The sequence below is a fragment of the Chelonia mydas genome, chromosome 18, assembly GCF_015237465.2.
Source record: "Chelonia mydas isolate rCheMyd1 chromosome 18, rCheMyd1.pri.v2, whole genome shotgun sequence".
NCBI lineage: Eukaryota > Metazoa > Chordata > Testudines > Cheloniidae > Chelonia > Chelonia mydas.
In genome coordinates, this window is record NC_051258.2 from 6,042,637 (window position 1) to 6,056,708 (window position 14,072).

The 14,072-nt window shown below is 61.0% G+C and overlaps 1 protein-coding gene across 3 annotated transcripts in view; it reads right to left on the bottom strand.

The window, feature by feature from the left end:
* Positions 1 to 5,000: 5,000 nt before the first annotated feature.
* Positions 5,001 to 14,072, bottom strand: part of ARHGEF19 (Rho guanine nucleotide exchange factor 19) — a 30,628-nt gene continuing 21,556 nt past the window's right edge. For all 3 annotated transcript variants that reach the window (XM_043531845.1, XM_037881381.2, XM_037881383.2), the window contains 8 exons: positions 12,857 to 12,986; positions 10,340 to 10,414; positions 9,653 to 9,742; positions 8,595 to 8,758; positions 7,839 to 7,997; positions 7,097 to 7,176; positions 6,513 to 6,617; positions 5,001 to 6,385 (listed from right to left, as the gene is read on the bottom strand). In XM_043531845.1, the coding sequence (XP_043387780.1) occupies positions 6,228 to 6,385; positions 6,513 to 6,617; positions 7,097 to 7,176; positions 7,839 to 7,997; positions 8,595 to 8,758; positions 9,653 to 9,742; positions 10,340 to 10,414; positions 12,857 to 12,986 (961 nt within the window). In that variant the 3' untranslated portion in view covers positions 5,001 to 6,227. The remainder of the gene's footprint in view (positions 6,386 to 6,512; positions 6,618 to 7,096; positions 7,177 to 7,838; positions 7,998 to 8,594; positions 8,759 to 9,652; positions 9,743 to 10,339; positions 10,415 to 12,856; positions 12,987 to 14,072) is intronic.

Below are 14,072 nucleotides of genomic sequence, written 5' to 3' on the forward strand. Positions count from 1 at the left end.
GGTCCACTTCAGGGGTGGGCTGAGCCCTGGGTGTCTCCACCCGGCTTGTGGTGGTCCGTGGAGCCAGGGGCTGGGAAGCCCGCAGAGATCTGTGGGAGGAAGGGGCAGGAGAGGGGCCGAGGGTGATGGGGATACCCCATGGCTCACGCTGCCGTCTGTCCCAGCAGAATTGCCCAGGGGAAGAGGTTGGAGATGGCTGAGTGCGAGAATGGAGCCGGGGAGCAGAGATCCCTCCCTTGTGTGAGTGGGCACCAGGGATCTGGACACGGACCCCCAGGTGGGATCTTTAGGACTGGCTGCCTCCGCTAGGGAGGGGATAGGCCAGGCCCCTCTGTGGTATGCTGCCCCGGGGTTCAGTCAATGCTTCCCAGCCTCCCCAGTGCTAGCCTGGCCTCTGGCTGACCGCCCCATCCGAACGAGGGCTTTCCCAGCCTCCTGGGCTCCTCTGGGTCTCGCCCCTTGCCTTAGGCTCATGCTGCAGGCTGCGGTGGGCATGGCCCCAGGAGGGTGCAGAGCTCGCAGGTGCCGCCGGCTGTGTTGCCAACTTAGCCACTTTGTCACCAGATTTAGTGACTTTTTGGTTCCCTAGCGAGCAAATAAGTGTCCAAGTGACCAGTGACAAATCTAGCGACTTTCGCTGCCAATGACAGTGGCATTCAGAGAAAGACGTCACCAACAGGCGTAGTCACCCAATCATTCACAAGCCACTCAATAGTGTTCATAAAATCCGCTCCGTGCTCTTCTTACTACGTTCTGCTGCACCCCAAGTCAGTGTCATTACGTCCCAGCTGAGCACGGCCTCGGAAGGAATCGCCTTCCAGGGCTGCTTGGGCTGAGATCACGATAACCTGCCGGCGAGGGAAAGAAGTTTGTGGAGGCTAATTAAATACGTTGCTTATGCCAGGTGCACGTTGGAGAGAGCAGCACCTTAGCCAGGGCTTGTTTTTACCCAGATGTTCGTTCTCGCTGCTCAGTCGTAGGTAGCCCAGCCTGTGATGCAGGGGAAGACGGCTAATGAAGCGGGCTGGGCCGGGGAGGCAGGTTAGCCAGCGAGGACAGCCGCACAGATGGAAGGTGGGATGAGACAGGGCCATGTGCCCCAGTGGGGCGGGGGGCACCAGGCCTCCGGGGATGAAGCCCTTACTGCAGGATCAAAGGTGGAGCTAGCTTGATTTCGGTTCCCCTTTACTCCTTCCCCCGCCTTGGCCTGGAGTTACCTGCCCAGCTCTTTTCAGAAATGAAACCCTGGAAGTGGGGGGAAGGGGTCCGGCTAGTGGATTTTTGTTTTTAAATCTGCTTTCTTGGCTCCCTGCAGCGCCGAGCTCAGGTCAGGTGGATGCCCTCTTCCCCCCCCCAGCTCCGGGCTCCCCCTTTCACTCACCAGTCGGCTCAAATCCAGGCTGGCAAGAAAGGGAAGCTGGGCTGAAATGACCCAACCCGAGCTGTACTGGGCTGCCCTGGACAGAGCGCCCTGCCCAATGCGCAGAGGGCGCCCTCCTGATGAGGACAGTGTCCTGGTGTAGTTGCTTCTGGTGTGCAAGAGAATGTAGTAAGAAGAGCATGGAATGGATTTTATTAACACTATTGAGCCACTTGTGAATGATTTTGTGACTATACTCGCCTCTGTGTGTGTGTGTGTGTGTGTGTGTGTAACTCGCCTGTGTGGGGGGGTTGGGGGGGTGGGTGTATAATTCTCTGCTGAATTCTCTGGAAATTTTCTTCGGTGACATTTTGGACTCCGAGTGCTTAAACAGCTGCATCTAGCCACTTTTCAGGGTTTGTCTGGTGACTTCCTGCTTTGTGGAGTTGGCGACACTGCGGGGCTGGCTCGGGGCTGGCCAGGGCCTTCTCTTTGCGTTGACTTTGGCCTGTCAACTGCCCTGCCCCGGCCAGGCCTTTCTCCCTGCAGGACCCAGGTGGGAACCAGGGTGGGCTTGGCCCCCCGGGCGGGGAGTTGCTGGGCTCTGGGGGGGGCTGGGCTGTGAGGTACCTCCTCCCCTGGTTCCGGTGCCGGAGAGGGAGGCCGCAGTGGCCAGGAGTGGCCCCTCAGCTCAGTTGCTTGCTGGGGCCAGACTCCCGTTGCTTACACCAATGTAACCCCACTGGCAGCAAGGAGACACCCCGATTTACTCCAGCACATGAGTCTGGCCCTTGTGTTTACGTCTGATGCTCTCCCCACCGTACACTCTGCTCTGCAGCAGGGCTGGGGGCAGGGCTGTTCCTGGCCTGGGCCCCCAGAGCCTCCTCTTTTGCAGAACACGAGAGGGCCTGTCTTTGATTCTTTCGCTAGCACCCTGGCCCGAGCCCAGGGCTGTCACCAGCCCCAGCCTCCAGCCCCAGTTCTGCTGCCCCAGGACGGAGAGGGCGCTCCGCAATCTGCAGCAGGGCCCGGGCCAGCCAGCAGAGCAAAGTCACAGCACCCCTTGGCCCAGACGCTGGGAATGGGGGAGCTCCACTGAGTGCCTGGGGTTCGTCCCTGCCAGAGACAGCCCCTCCCGTCAGCCAGTAACACAGCACCCGCTCCCCCAGGACCCCTGGCTCCTTCCTGCTAATCCTGGGCCACGGAGAGCCCTGGGGTGCACTTCCCACAACCTGGCCCCGGTGGCACCTGCCCTGGGATCGGGGCTTGGGCCCTGCGCTGCTGTCCAGCACTTCCCCCCAGCAACGCAGCAGCCAGCTCAGCTCAGGCCTGGGCTGGGCTGGAGATGGGCCGGATCCAAAGGTCTGGGTTGGTCACGTCCAGCTGGTTGGTTCAGCCATTCATTGGGGGCCTGTAGCAATGTTTGGATCTGGGTCTAGGTTTGGATCCAGACCCTCCCCCCACGCCCAGAGACTGGGGGGTTGTTGACTTTATCTTGACTTTAGCAAAGCTTTTGATACGGTCTCCCACGGTATTCTTGCCAGCAAGTTAAAGAAGTATGGGCTGGATGAATGGACTATAAGGTGGATAGAAAGCTGGCTAGATTGTCGGGCTCAGCGGGCAGTGATCAACGGCTCAATGTCTAATTGGCAGCTGGTATCAAGAAGAGTGCCCCAGGGGTCGGTCCTGGGGCCGGTTTTGTTCAACATCTTTATTAATGATCTGGAGGATGGTGTGGATTGCACCCTCAGCAAATTCACAGATGACACTAAGCTTGGGGGAGAGGTAGATATGCTGGAGGGTAGGGATAGGGTCCAGAGTGACCTAGACAAATTGGAGGACTGGGCCAAAAGAAATCTGATGAGGTTCAACAAGGACAAGTGCAGAGTCCTGCACTTAGGAAGGAAGAATCCCATGCACCGCTACAGACTAGGGACCGACTGGCTAAGCAGCAGTTCTGCAGAAAAGGACCTGGGGATTACCGTGGACGAGAAGCTGGATATGAGTCAGCAGTGTGCCCTTGTTGCCAAGAAGGCTAACGGCATATTGGGCTGCGTTTATTAGGAGCATTGCCAGCAGATTGAGAGAAGTGATTATTCCCCTCTATTCGGCACTGGTGAGGCCACATCTGGAGTATTGCATCCAGTTTTGGGCCCCCCACTACAGAAAGGATGTGGAGAAATTGCAGAGAGAGTCCAGTGGAGGGCAACAAAAATTATCAGGGAGCTGGGGCACATGACTTACGAGAAGAGGCTGAGGGAACTGGGCTTGTTTAGTCTACAGAAGAGAAGAATGAGGGGGGATTTGATAGCTGCCTTCAACTACCTGAAGGGGGGTTCCAAAGAGGATGGAGCTCGGCTGTTCTCAGGGGTCGCAGATGACAGAACGAGGAGTAATGGTCTCAAGTTGCAGTCGGGGAGGTTTAGGTTGGATATTAGGAAACACTAGTTCACTAGGAGGGTGGTGAAGCACTGGAATGCGTTATCTAGGGAGGTGGTGGAATCTCCTTCCTTGGAAGTTTTTAAGGCCCGGCTTGACAAAGCCCTGGCTGGGATGATTTAGTTGGTGTTGGTCCTACTTTGAGCAGGGCGTTGGACGAGATGACCTCCTGAGGTCTCTTCCAACCCTAATCTTCTTCTTCTTCTGTGGTTTAGGCCCCTCCCAACAACACACCTTCCCTGGCACCCCTCAGTAGTGGGTGATTGCCAGGCCTGGGCTAAGCAAGTGCTAAATAACCAAGCAGGCCACGCTCATGTTGGGGGGCCAATGGGCAAAAGCGAGTGACCTGGGGCGGGGGCGGCTGCTCAGGAGTGGAACAGCAGGGGGGCTGCGGGTCGGGATTGAGGGGCACGAGCAGAGCTGGAGCGGGGGGGGGGGGGGCGGCTGCTGAGGAGTGGAACAGCAGGGGGGCTGCAGGTCGGGATTGAGGGGCACCAGCAGAGCTGGAGCGGGGGGGGGGGGGCTGCTCAGGAGTGGAACAGCAGGGGGGCTGCGAGTCGGGATTGAGGGGCACTAGCAGAGCTGGGGCAGACGGGGATCAGGAGTGGAACAGCAGGGGGGCTGCGGGTCGGGATTGAGGGGCACCAGCAGAGCTGGAGCTGGGGGGCTGCTCAGGAGTGGAACAGCAGGGGGGCTGCGGGTCGGGATTGAGGGGCACCAGCAGAGCTGGGGCTGGGGGGCTGCTCAGGAGTGGAACAGCAGGGGGGCTGCGAGTCGGGATTGAGGGGCACCAGCAGAGCTGGGGCTGGGGGGCTGCTCAGGAGTGGAACAGCAGGGGGGCTGCGAGTCGGGATTGAGGGGCACCAGCAGAGCTGGGGCTGGGGGGCTGCTCAGGAGTGGAACAGCAGGGGGGCTGCGAGTCGGGATTGAGGGGCACTAGCAGAGCTGGGGCAGGCGGGGTCAGGAGTGGAACAGCAGGGGGGCTGCGGGTCAGGATTGAGGGGCACTAGCAGAGCTGGGGCAGGCGGGGTCAGGAGTGGAACAGCAGGGGGGCTGCGGGTCAGGATTGAGGGGCACCAGCAGAGCTGGGGCTGGGGGGCTGCTCAGGAGTAGAACAGCAGGGGGGCTGCGAGTTGGGATTGAGGGGCACCAGCAGAGCTGGGGCTGGGGGGCTGCTCAGGAGTGGAACAGCAGGGGGGCTGCGGGTCGGCATTGAGGGGCACCAGCAGAGCTGGGGCAGGCGGGGGTCAGGAGCGGAATAGCCCAGCAGTGGGCGCGGCCCAATGGAACCCGTGAAAGAAACACCCGTGCAGTGAATTAAGGCCTTTACTGACGCGCGGCTTGTGCAAACCCAGCCCCTGCAGCGGGTCTCTGGCCTCTCCCGGCGTCTCCCTCCTCCTTCGGCTCGGTTCGAGCTGGAACAGCGGGTGAGACGTCAGCGGGGGCTGTTTCCGTCCTGGCTCCTTTGCAGACCCGCTAGCCATGGGCAGAGGATCCAGGCCGAGGCAGGAGCTGGGCCGGGCCGTGGTGGAGGGAGCTGTGGCTGTCCCCTGCCATGACAACGAGGCCGATCCAGCCCCCCAGGCCATCGCAGGGGAGCGCCGGGGGCAGAGTCCTGCACCAGCGGTGCCCGGGCTGGCAGAGCAGTACAACCTCCATGGAAGGGGAGGGGCCTGGAGCCCGGCTTTGGCGATGCTGTTTCGGGGGCGACCCCCTGCCTTGCAGCCCCCCTCGAAGAATGGGCAGCTCCAGGGATCACTAATGGGGTCCCTCCTCCCTGGTGTGACGCTGGCCCAGGATGGAAGCGGCAGGAACTTGCCCCCACCCTACCCCGAGAAGCCTGGGCCATGGAGATGGTGCGCTGCTCCCCCCACAAGGTGCCCATCCAGCTGGGGAGACACTTGCCTGGCTGGTCCCTGCCCTCCAGGCAGATGATGCTTTGGGTGGGTGGCGCCTGAACACACGAATAGCCCCACTGGGTCAGACCAAGGGTCCCCCTTGCCCGGTATCCTGTTTCTGATAGGGGCCAGGGCAGAGAGTTTGTTGCCAGATGGTTCCCCCGGCCGGCCGTGCCCACGGGAACCAGGCCAGGATCCCACCCAGGGCAGCCAGTGCCACCTTCCCAGAAAACCGTGTAGAGAGCACAGAACAGCAGGTCCGTTTGTGGAGAAGGTTCCCGGGGCCTCGTTCCCTCCCTGGAGCCTCAGCCAGCAGCGGGGAGCATGGAGGCCAGGGCAGATCATCCACCAAGCCGCGGCCTGTTGCTACCATCGCCCGGTGCCGTTTGGTGGGTGTGCCCAGGATGCTCGCTCAGCAGCCCCTTAGCAACGGGACCAGTCCTGCCCCCACCGTTCTGCCCATCGCCCTGCCACGACGCAGGGCTCCGACTGTGTTCCCAGAGTCTCCCCTGGCCAGCGCCTGGGCCGGCTCATGCCTGCTCCTCCTCCAGCTTGCTCGTGGCATGCTTGATGCGGTCATTCTCACGCAGGTTGCGCAGCCGGGCACCCCGGCTGGTGATCTCCTCCACGTGCCCCTGAGGGACCCAGCCCCTCTCCCCGTCTGACAGACGGATCCCCTCAAGCCAGCCTGTGCGGGAGAGAAGGAAACATTAGCCTGGGGGGGGGCCACTGCCCGGCCTGCCAGCCGTTGCGGTGTTGGGGCTGGAGAGGGCAGCTTGAGGGAGAAGAAGAGAGACGAAGCCAGAGCCCCTCACCATCGCTGGTTCTCGTCTTGACCCCCAGGATGTCCGCCTTCTCCAAGGTCAGCTCGTCGTGCTCCTGGGCCTTGTAGGCTTTGATGCACTGGACCTGGGCGGTGTCTGGAAGCAGTGGCAAGACAGAGGATCACGCACTGCCCGGGACCCTGGGGCAGGGGTTTGGGATCCGAGGGAAGGCTGCTTCTACCCACTCTGGAACCCTTGAGGTTCCACCGGGGACAAAATCTCCCTAGTGATGTGGCCGGACACATCCCCCTTGAGCCAGTCCAGCTCTGCCTGAGCTCTGCTGGGAGCAGTGAGGGGAGCGTGACTCCAGAAACGGGGAGGCTGGCGCTGGCCTGACAGAGGACTGACTGCTCCGTGGCACCATGTTACCTGTGTGTGATTGGGGCACCTGGATGCTAGGTGCTTGGGGCAGGGGAGTACCCAGGGATGAGGGACAGAAGCCAAAAGTCACAGCAGAGCTGTCATGTCCGAAGCAGGGTCATGCCTCTGGTACCCGAGATCCTGCTGCAGCCAGGCTGGTCCCTTGTTGGGTTCAAGCCCTGGCAGGAGGGGGGTGGGCGCGTTCTCAGGGGTACCTGCATTCTCGGTGACATGCTCCCTGTCCGTCTGGGGGCTGGAGGGGACCATTGCCGAGATCCACCGCTGCTTCTCACTCCTGCAGGGCCAGACGGAGCTGGTCAGCCCAGCCCTCCCCGATAGGACAGGCGAGGCTCCCAGAGAGTCACCCAGACCGCCCCCCTGATCTGAACAGGCTCAGAACTGGGGAGAGCCCCAACTGGCAGCGGGTCACCCATCTCCACACAGGCCAAACCCAAATCCCACATCCTGATGCCCCAGAACTCCGGGACGGTTCTGATCCAGCCCTGGGGGCAGGGCCAAACTTGGCAGCCTGTGGACCAGCTCTGGTCCTTGCTGGAGTCCTGTGGAGCTGCCCTGATGGGCACTATATGCTTCCCACTCTGGTGAGCCTACCTCCAGAGCCAGCTGCGTCCCTCCCTACCCGGCAGCCTGGTGGCTTGGGGGATGCGGGCTTGGTGCCCGTGTCAGCTGTGCCCGCTGCTGGGACACTGGCACCGCTCAAGGGCTAAGCAGGCCCCCTGCTGCGGAGTGAGAGACAGCTCCCCGGCCATCGCTCAGTAGAAGCTCCCCAGAAATGCTGGCTCTCCGCTGGCCAGGTCCCCACCAGCTGGCCGGCAATAAGGGCTCCTGTCCCAGGCTGGTCGTAACCCTCCCCCGAGCCAGGTGACAGCCTGGGGAGCTGGGCTGGGGTGTTTGGGGGTGTCACATGGAGACAGCCCTGCCCCACTGGGCACTCACTCGGTCTGTGCCCGCAGCAAGACCTGGTGCTTCAGCCGCTGGCGGTCGAAGAGCTGGAGGTGGAAGATTTGTCCCGGCACCCCGTGAAGCTTCCTGCTCAGGTCGGTCACTTTCAGCTCCGGCATCTTGGCGTGAACAAAGACCGCGAACTTCCCCGTCCTGGGCGAGACGGGCAAAGGGAGAGAGACGGTGACCGAGGGGCAGCAGCGCCCGCTGCTCAGCGCCGGCGCGTGGCAGGCGCTGACGCCTGGGGAGCAGGACACGCTGCTCCTGTGCAGGAGGGAACCGGGAAACGAGGCACGGGCAGGATCGGCTTTCACTCTGGGGCCTGCCCAGCATGACAGACGGGCCCAGGCCGCACATCCCCCAGACTCCGCCGGGACCTCTCCCCTGCGGGCCAGAAACTGCCACAAACTTGTCTGCGCTCAGAGCGCCAACCGCAGGGTGAATGTGGAGCCTCAAGCACCTGCTCCCGAGCTGTGGCCTGCTTTCTCCTCCCAGCACAGGGGAACCTGTGAGTGGGGCATCCAGTGGAGACCCGGAAGGAGAGCTGTCTACAGCCTGTTAGCCCAGGTTCTCGTCCCACTGCTGGGAGGACAGCGCACCGCCCTCTCCTGCTCCTCCGGCCCTGTGAGTGCGAGGGGCCAGCGCGTGAACTCCAGCCGAGGAGAGCCAGGCCGGCTAGACCCACGCTCCACAGGACTATCCCATCCATCCTGCACAGCTCGCCTTGCCCCGCCCCGCCCCACCACTCACTCCTTCCTCCTGGAGAGCAAGAGGCAGTCATTGAAGAGGTGGAGATACACCATCTTGGTGGAGAGCTTGAACTTGGCGGCGAGGGTGCTGATGAGCTGCATGTCCACTTCCACCAGCTCCCCATGCTTCACGAGCCAGCGCGACTGCGAGATCAGCGGGAAGATCTGCCGAGGGCCCCAGCCCAGAAAGGAGAAGGAGACGTCAGAGCCGGAGGGTGTTGTAAGGCTCCATCCCGGAGACACAACGATCACACATCAATGGTCCAACAGCCTGGCCATGGCGTGAACCTCCCATGATGCAGCTGCACCAGGAGAGGAGCTTGGCTGGTGGAGCCCAGTGGCTCAGCTGAAGCCTGGGGCTCGGTAAGGATGGGGAGCCCTTTACATTTGATTCTGGCTGTGGTGGGAGTGGGAGTGGCTGGGGGATCAGTGAAAGATACAGAGCGCGAAGGGCTCTGGTCACAGGAGCAGCAGTGGCCCGTGCAGATGGCTGCAGAGGTAGCAGCTCTGGGGGCAGTTCTGAGCAGGAAGCTGGTGTCTCCATGGCGGAATAGGTGGCCATATGGAGGAGGCATCCAGTCAGCATGTGAACTCAGAGCCCATCACCTGCATGCTACGAGACTGGACTTTAAACCCACTGGAGCCTGGGTTCCCAGGCAGGGCTGATCGAGCATCACCCTGTCGAACTCACACAGTATCGAACCCAGAAGTGTCTGTGTCTAGAACACTTTTGGGTGGCGGCACACCCTGTTCAGAGCCTGGGGCCAGATCCCCATGGGGTGTACGTCTGTCTCTCTCCACTGGACACAGATTGGCACCAGCTGAGGATCTGGCTGATTCGCCCCTTTGGTAGCTCCCGCAGTCCCTGGAGTTGGCCCAAGACACATCCGGCCCAAGACGCACACGCCCTGGCTGTGCTTTCTCTGGTAGATCCGGTCTGTGTTCTCTGTGTTCTCTGGGTCCGGTCTGTGTTCCCTGGGTTCGCTGCTTTCTGGGGGGAACCGGCTTTCCGAGGACTCTCCCCCCTCCCCTTTCCCCCAGATGAGTCCCCGTGCTCACCTTACTTTCAAAGTGGATTTTCTTGTTCAGATGAATGAGCTCCTCGGTTCTCTTCATGGACTGGACGCTGGCATTGCACTCCTTCACGAGCTGGGGAGGCGAGGGAGCCGTTAGCCGCCACCTCCCACTCAGCCAGTGCAGAGGGGTCAGAAAGTCCCCAGGGCCGGCCAGCTGAGAATCTCCTCCGGACAAGGGAGCTCCCAGATGGTGCAGAGCCAGCAGAAATGGCCCCGGCGTCATCCCCAGAAAGCTCTGGGCTCCAGACAGTCCCGGCTGGCATACAGTCCTCTGGGGACGGGGGGAGTGTTTTTGCCAGCTGGTGGAAGTTAGAGCTGCCCCAAGGCTGCTCTAACCTATGCCAATGGCCAGGGTGTTGCCGAGGTGTAAACGATTCCCTAACAGGCCCCTCTGTGCCACACCACATTGCTACTCAGTGTCATGGAGAATCTGAGCCAAGACAACAGAGAGGACCCACAATTCTCCCTGCAAGGACACCTGTCCCAGTCAGACACACCCCCAAATCAGAAAGGCCCCAAGGTACACCCTCCCTCCACACACACACACAGCTCCAGTCACGGAGACAAAACAGTGCTCATCCTGCTCTCCCACCGGCCAGCCCAGTCCTCGCAGCCCACGTGGAGAGATTTTATACCATTCTCAAAGCGCTTCCTGGCCTTCGCCAGTTACCTTCTTGAGCTGGTTGAAGGCCTTGGTGGCCGTGGCCTCGTCCCGGGAGCCCTGTAATGTGCGTTTCAGGATGTTCTGCAAGCAGGAGACAGAAAACGTATCGACTTAAGAAGCGTCAGATGCCCCGGGTGTCAGTCCCAAGCCAAACACCTCAGCACCAGAGATCAGCAGTCCTGACCAGCACCGGGGGGCACAGATCAGTAGCATGAACCAATCCAAAGTGCCCCAGAAGCAGAATGGGTCAATGGCACCAGCTGATACCAGAGCTACAGACTCAGACCTGTAGCGTGTTTGAGGTCGAATTTGGCTGGCGCCCTGTGAATCCAGGGGGACTTCGGTGATCTCAGCACAGGCGCTCGGGAGCACAACGGGGCCCTCGTGCGAGTGTGAGCTCTCTGTGGCAGGGGACTTTGCTGGTGTAGGCTGAGCCCGATGCACTGTGACTCTGCCCCTTGGGCAAACCTTTACAGGGCCCTTTGTGCTCTGCTCTGGCCTCCTGGCGAACACAGACCAGGGCAAAGTGATGGCAAAACCTGCCAAATCCAGGAGGTAACAATCCGCTCTCACTCTGGTGCCGGTGATTGTCCGCCCCGTCCAGAGCCACGAGGAACAGGGTCCAGTCTGTTCTAAAAAGCAGCTTAGGAGCTATTTAATAACAGTCCTGGTCCCGGGCACAGTACCTGGCCATGTGGGTAACACTTTACAGTATTTGAGGGGCTTATATTGGGCCCTCCCACCCCTGCACTGGGAGCTCCAGGCAGCTGGGGAAATCTCGTGGCAATCTAGAGTGTCTGATCAGGGTTCAGGGCAAATCGGTAGCTTTCCATGGAGGCTTTGGTCTCTCCTGCACATTGAATAACAATAATAGCTCCGTTATCAGGAAATCTCAAAGCACAGCCCAAAGGAGATCAGTATCTTCACCCCCATTTTACAGCTGGGAAACTGAGGCACGAAGGGGCTGAGACTTGCCCGAGGTCACCTAACAAGGCAATAGCAGAGCTGGGAATAACACTCAGGTCTTGCTCTATCCACCAGGCCACGCTGCCTCCCTTGGTTCCCTGAGTACTCCGGACCGGTTCTAAGCACCACGGCAGCAGCCAGTGCAGGGAGTTCGTTTCCAGACACTGAGAGTTAGGGGCCTGGTACCAAAGAAAGGCGTAGCCCAGCAGGTGTGTGGATCGAGTGAGGCATAAGGGAGAGGGGAGGATGGGTGGCGTACACTGACTCCAGTCTGCCACTTGAGGTCACCAGTGCTCTACATCCCAGGCCTCTGAAACCCTTCAGCTCACGCCATTGGTCTAACCGTGAATCCCAGAGGCGGCTGCTGCCACAAGCCTGTGGCTCGGCTACCTAGGCCTGGGGGAAGCGGCACGTGGGACAGTCTGGGAGCTGTTTCTTTATATCTGGAGCAGGCCGTCAGGCAGGGCTAAGACGGGAGAAGCCCTAGGTAGAAGCTCTCCAGGGAAGCAGAGAGAGTTCCTTGTGCAGTGTTGGAAGAAAGTGGCTCCCTCTGCTATTCTGTCCCATTGTCACCCAACAGCACCGACAGCTCGCGATCGTGTTATGTTTGCCGACAGCTGGGGGAAGATTTCATAACAGAGCTGGGCGGGACATGGGTGTTCCCATCCTGTGACAATTTTCGAGGTTTCAAAAAAATTTCCTGTTTCTGATTGGGATCACAGCTGAAATTGTTCGGAGAGAGAGGGAGAGACCCTCCCCACAAGAGCCAGAAGCCGGGTGGTTAGAGCACTCACCACGGTTGCCAGAGACCCTGCTCTGAATCAGGCAGATTCAGCCTGAGTTCCCTGGCCTTGGACAAGCCACGTCGCCCCCTCCGTGCCTCAGTTTCCCCATCCGTAAAATAACACTTGCTGCCCTTGTAAGGCACTTAAAACACGCCTACCCGGCGGTCTGGGGGAACCTGATCTCTGGGATACAGAGAGAGCTAGACAGCAGAAATGCCTGAATGCCCTGCAAGCAGGTTTTAAGCAATCCCTGCATTGTTGGGTTGCTAACACGGCAGGCCTGGGCTCGGCATGAGAGATGCAAAGTGAAACCGCCTAAGATGGACCAATGTAGTGCCCCTGTTGGTTGGTGATGAAACATGACATGGGTTTTAACAATCTCCGGGGGACATCCTGCCATTCTGACAATGGCTTAGCTCCTCTTGTCACTCAGGTGCAGCCCCCAGGGAGCCCATCGGGAGTTTGGCCCAAGTAATAACAATACAAAGAGAATCCGAACAACGGGCCGTGTAGTCACACTGAGCCCTCCTCAGCTGCAGCTCTCCAAGCACTTCACAAAGGTAGGGTATCTGCATGGGACGGGGGGAAACTGAGGCACAGGGAGGGGAAGCAACGTGCCCAGGGGCAAACAGTGAGTCAGTGGCAGAGATAGGCCTTAGATTGCAGTGTGGTGCCCTATAATTCAGGGCACTTCCCTTTAATGCCAGGCCGGCTCTGGCTGGAGTGATACTCTCCAATGACACCCCCGCTCCGCCCCCCCCCCGGGGCTCACCTCCACCAGCATCTGCAAGCGCATGACCCTCTGGAAGGGCAGGATGAGGAAGGAGGTGAGAGGTAAGCGCTGACACATTGGCCCCTCTTCCAGCTTTGCCAGGATCCCTGGGAATTTAGGATTGTCCTGCCTGGAACAATGTAGACAGGAATTTTAACAAGTCCCCAGAGCCGTGGTGCTAGGGGCAGAGGTTCCCGGGATGTCAGGGGCAGCACACCCAGCCGGGTCCCCAAAGCCCACCGGAGTTAGCGGAGGCTTTCCACTGACATGAGTGGGCTGTTGGATCAGGCCAGAAGCAAGCACTGAGCCTGTGCGACACACCCGGGGCTCTCCATCGAAGCACCCGAGGGCCCTCTCCAGGAGATGTCACCACAGGAAGGGCCTGGCACTGGGCAAGGGCCTCCCCACCCCTACTCCAGGAGACATCCCCGCAGGAACTAGCAGGATCCAGGACTGGGCGTGACAGGAGCCTTCGAACTGGCCAGGGAGGGAGGTGGTGGGAAGGGGAAGCTGTTGAGAACCGTCCTGCATCCCTGATGGACCAAATCCCTGAGGAGCTAAGAGGAGACAGAGCTGGACACATAGAGATAAGGGAAGGGGGAAGGAGGCTGTGGGGGACACAGGGGACCCCCAAGCCCAGAGCTCCCCCCTGCCTGCTCAACAGCCCCCCATCCTGAGCTCCCCCCCACCTCCTCACCAGCACCCCCAGCCCAGAGCTCCCCCCGACCTGCTCACTGGCCCCCAACTCCAGAGCCCCCGCAGCCTGCTCACCGGCCCCCCAGCCCAGAGCTCCCCACCCGCCTGCTCACTGCCCCCCCCCAGCCCAGAGCTCCGCCACCCTCCTGCTCATCGCACACCCCAGCCCAGAGCTCCCCACCCGCCTGCTCACTGCCCCCCCCCCCGCCCAGAGCTCCCCCACCCTCCTGCTCATCGCCTGCCCCAGCCCAGAGCTCCCCCTACCTGCTCACTGGCCCCCCACTCCAGAGCCCCCCCCGCCTGCTCACCAGCCCCCCAGCCCAGAGCCCCCCCCCACCTGCTCACTGGCCCCCCAGCCCAGAGCCCCCCCACACCTGCTCACCGGCCCCCCAGCCCAGAACCCCCCCCCACTTACTCACTGGCCCCCCAGCCCAGAGCCCCCCCCACCTGCTCACTGGCCCCCCAGCCCAGAGCCCCCCCACCCTCCTGCTCATCGCACACCCCAGCCCAGAGCTCCCCA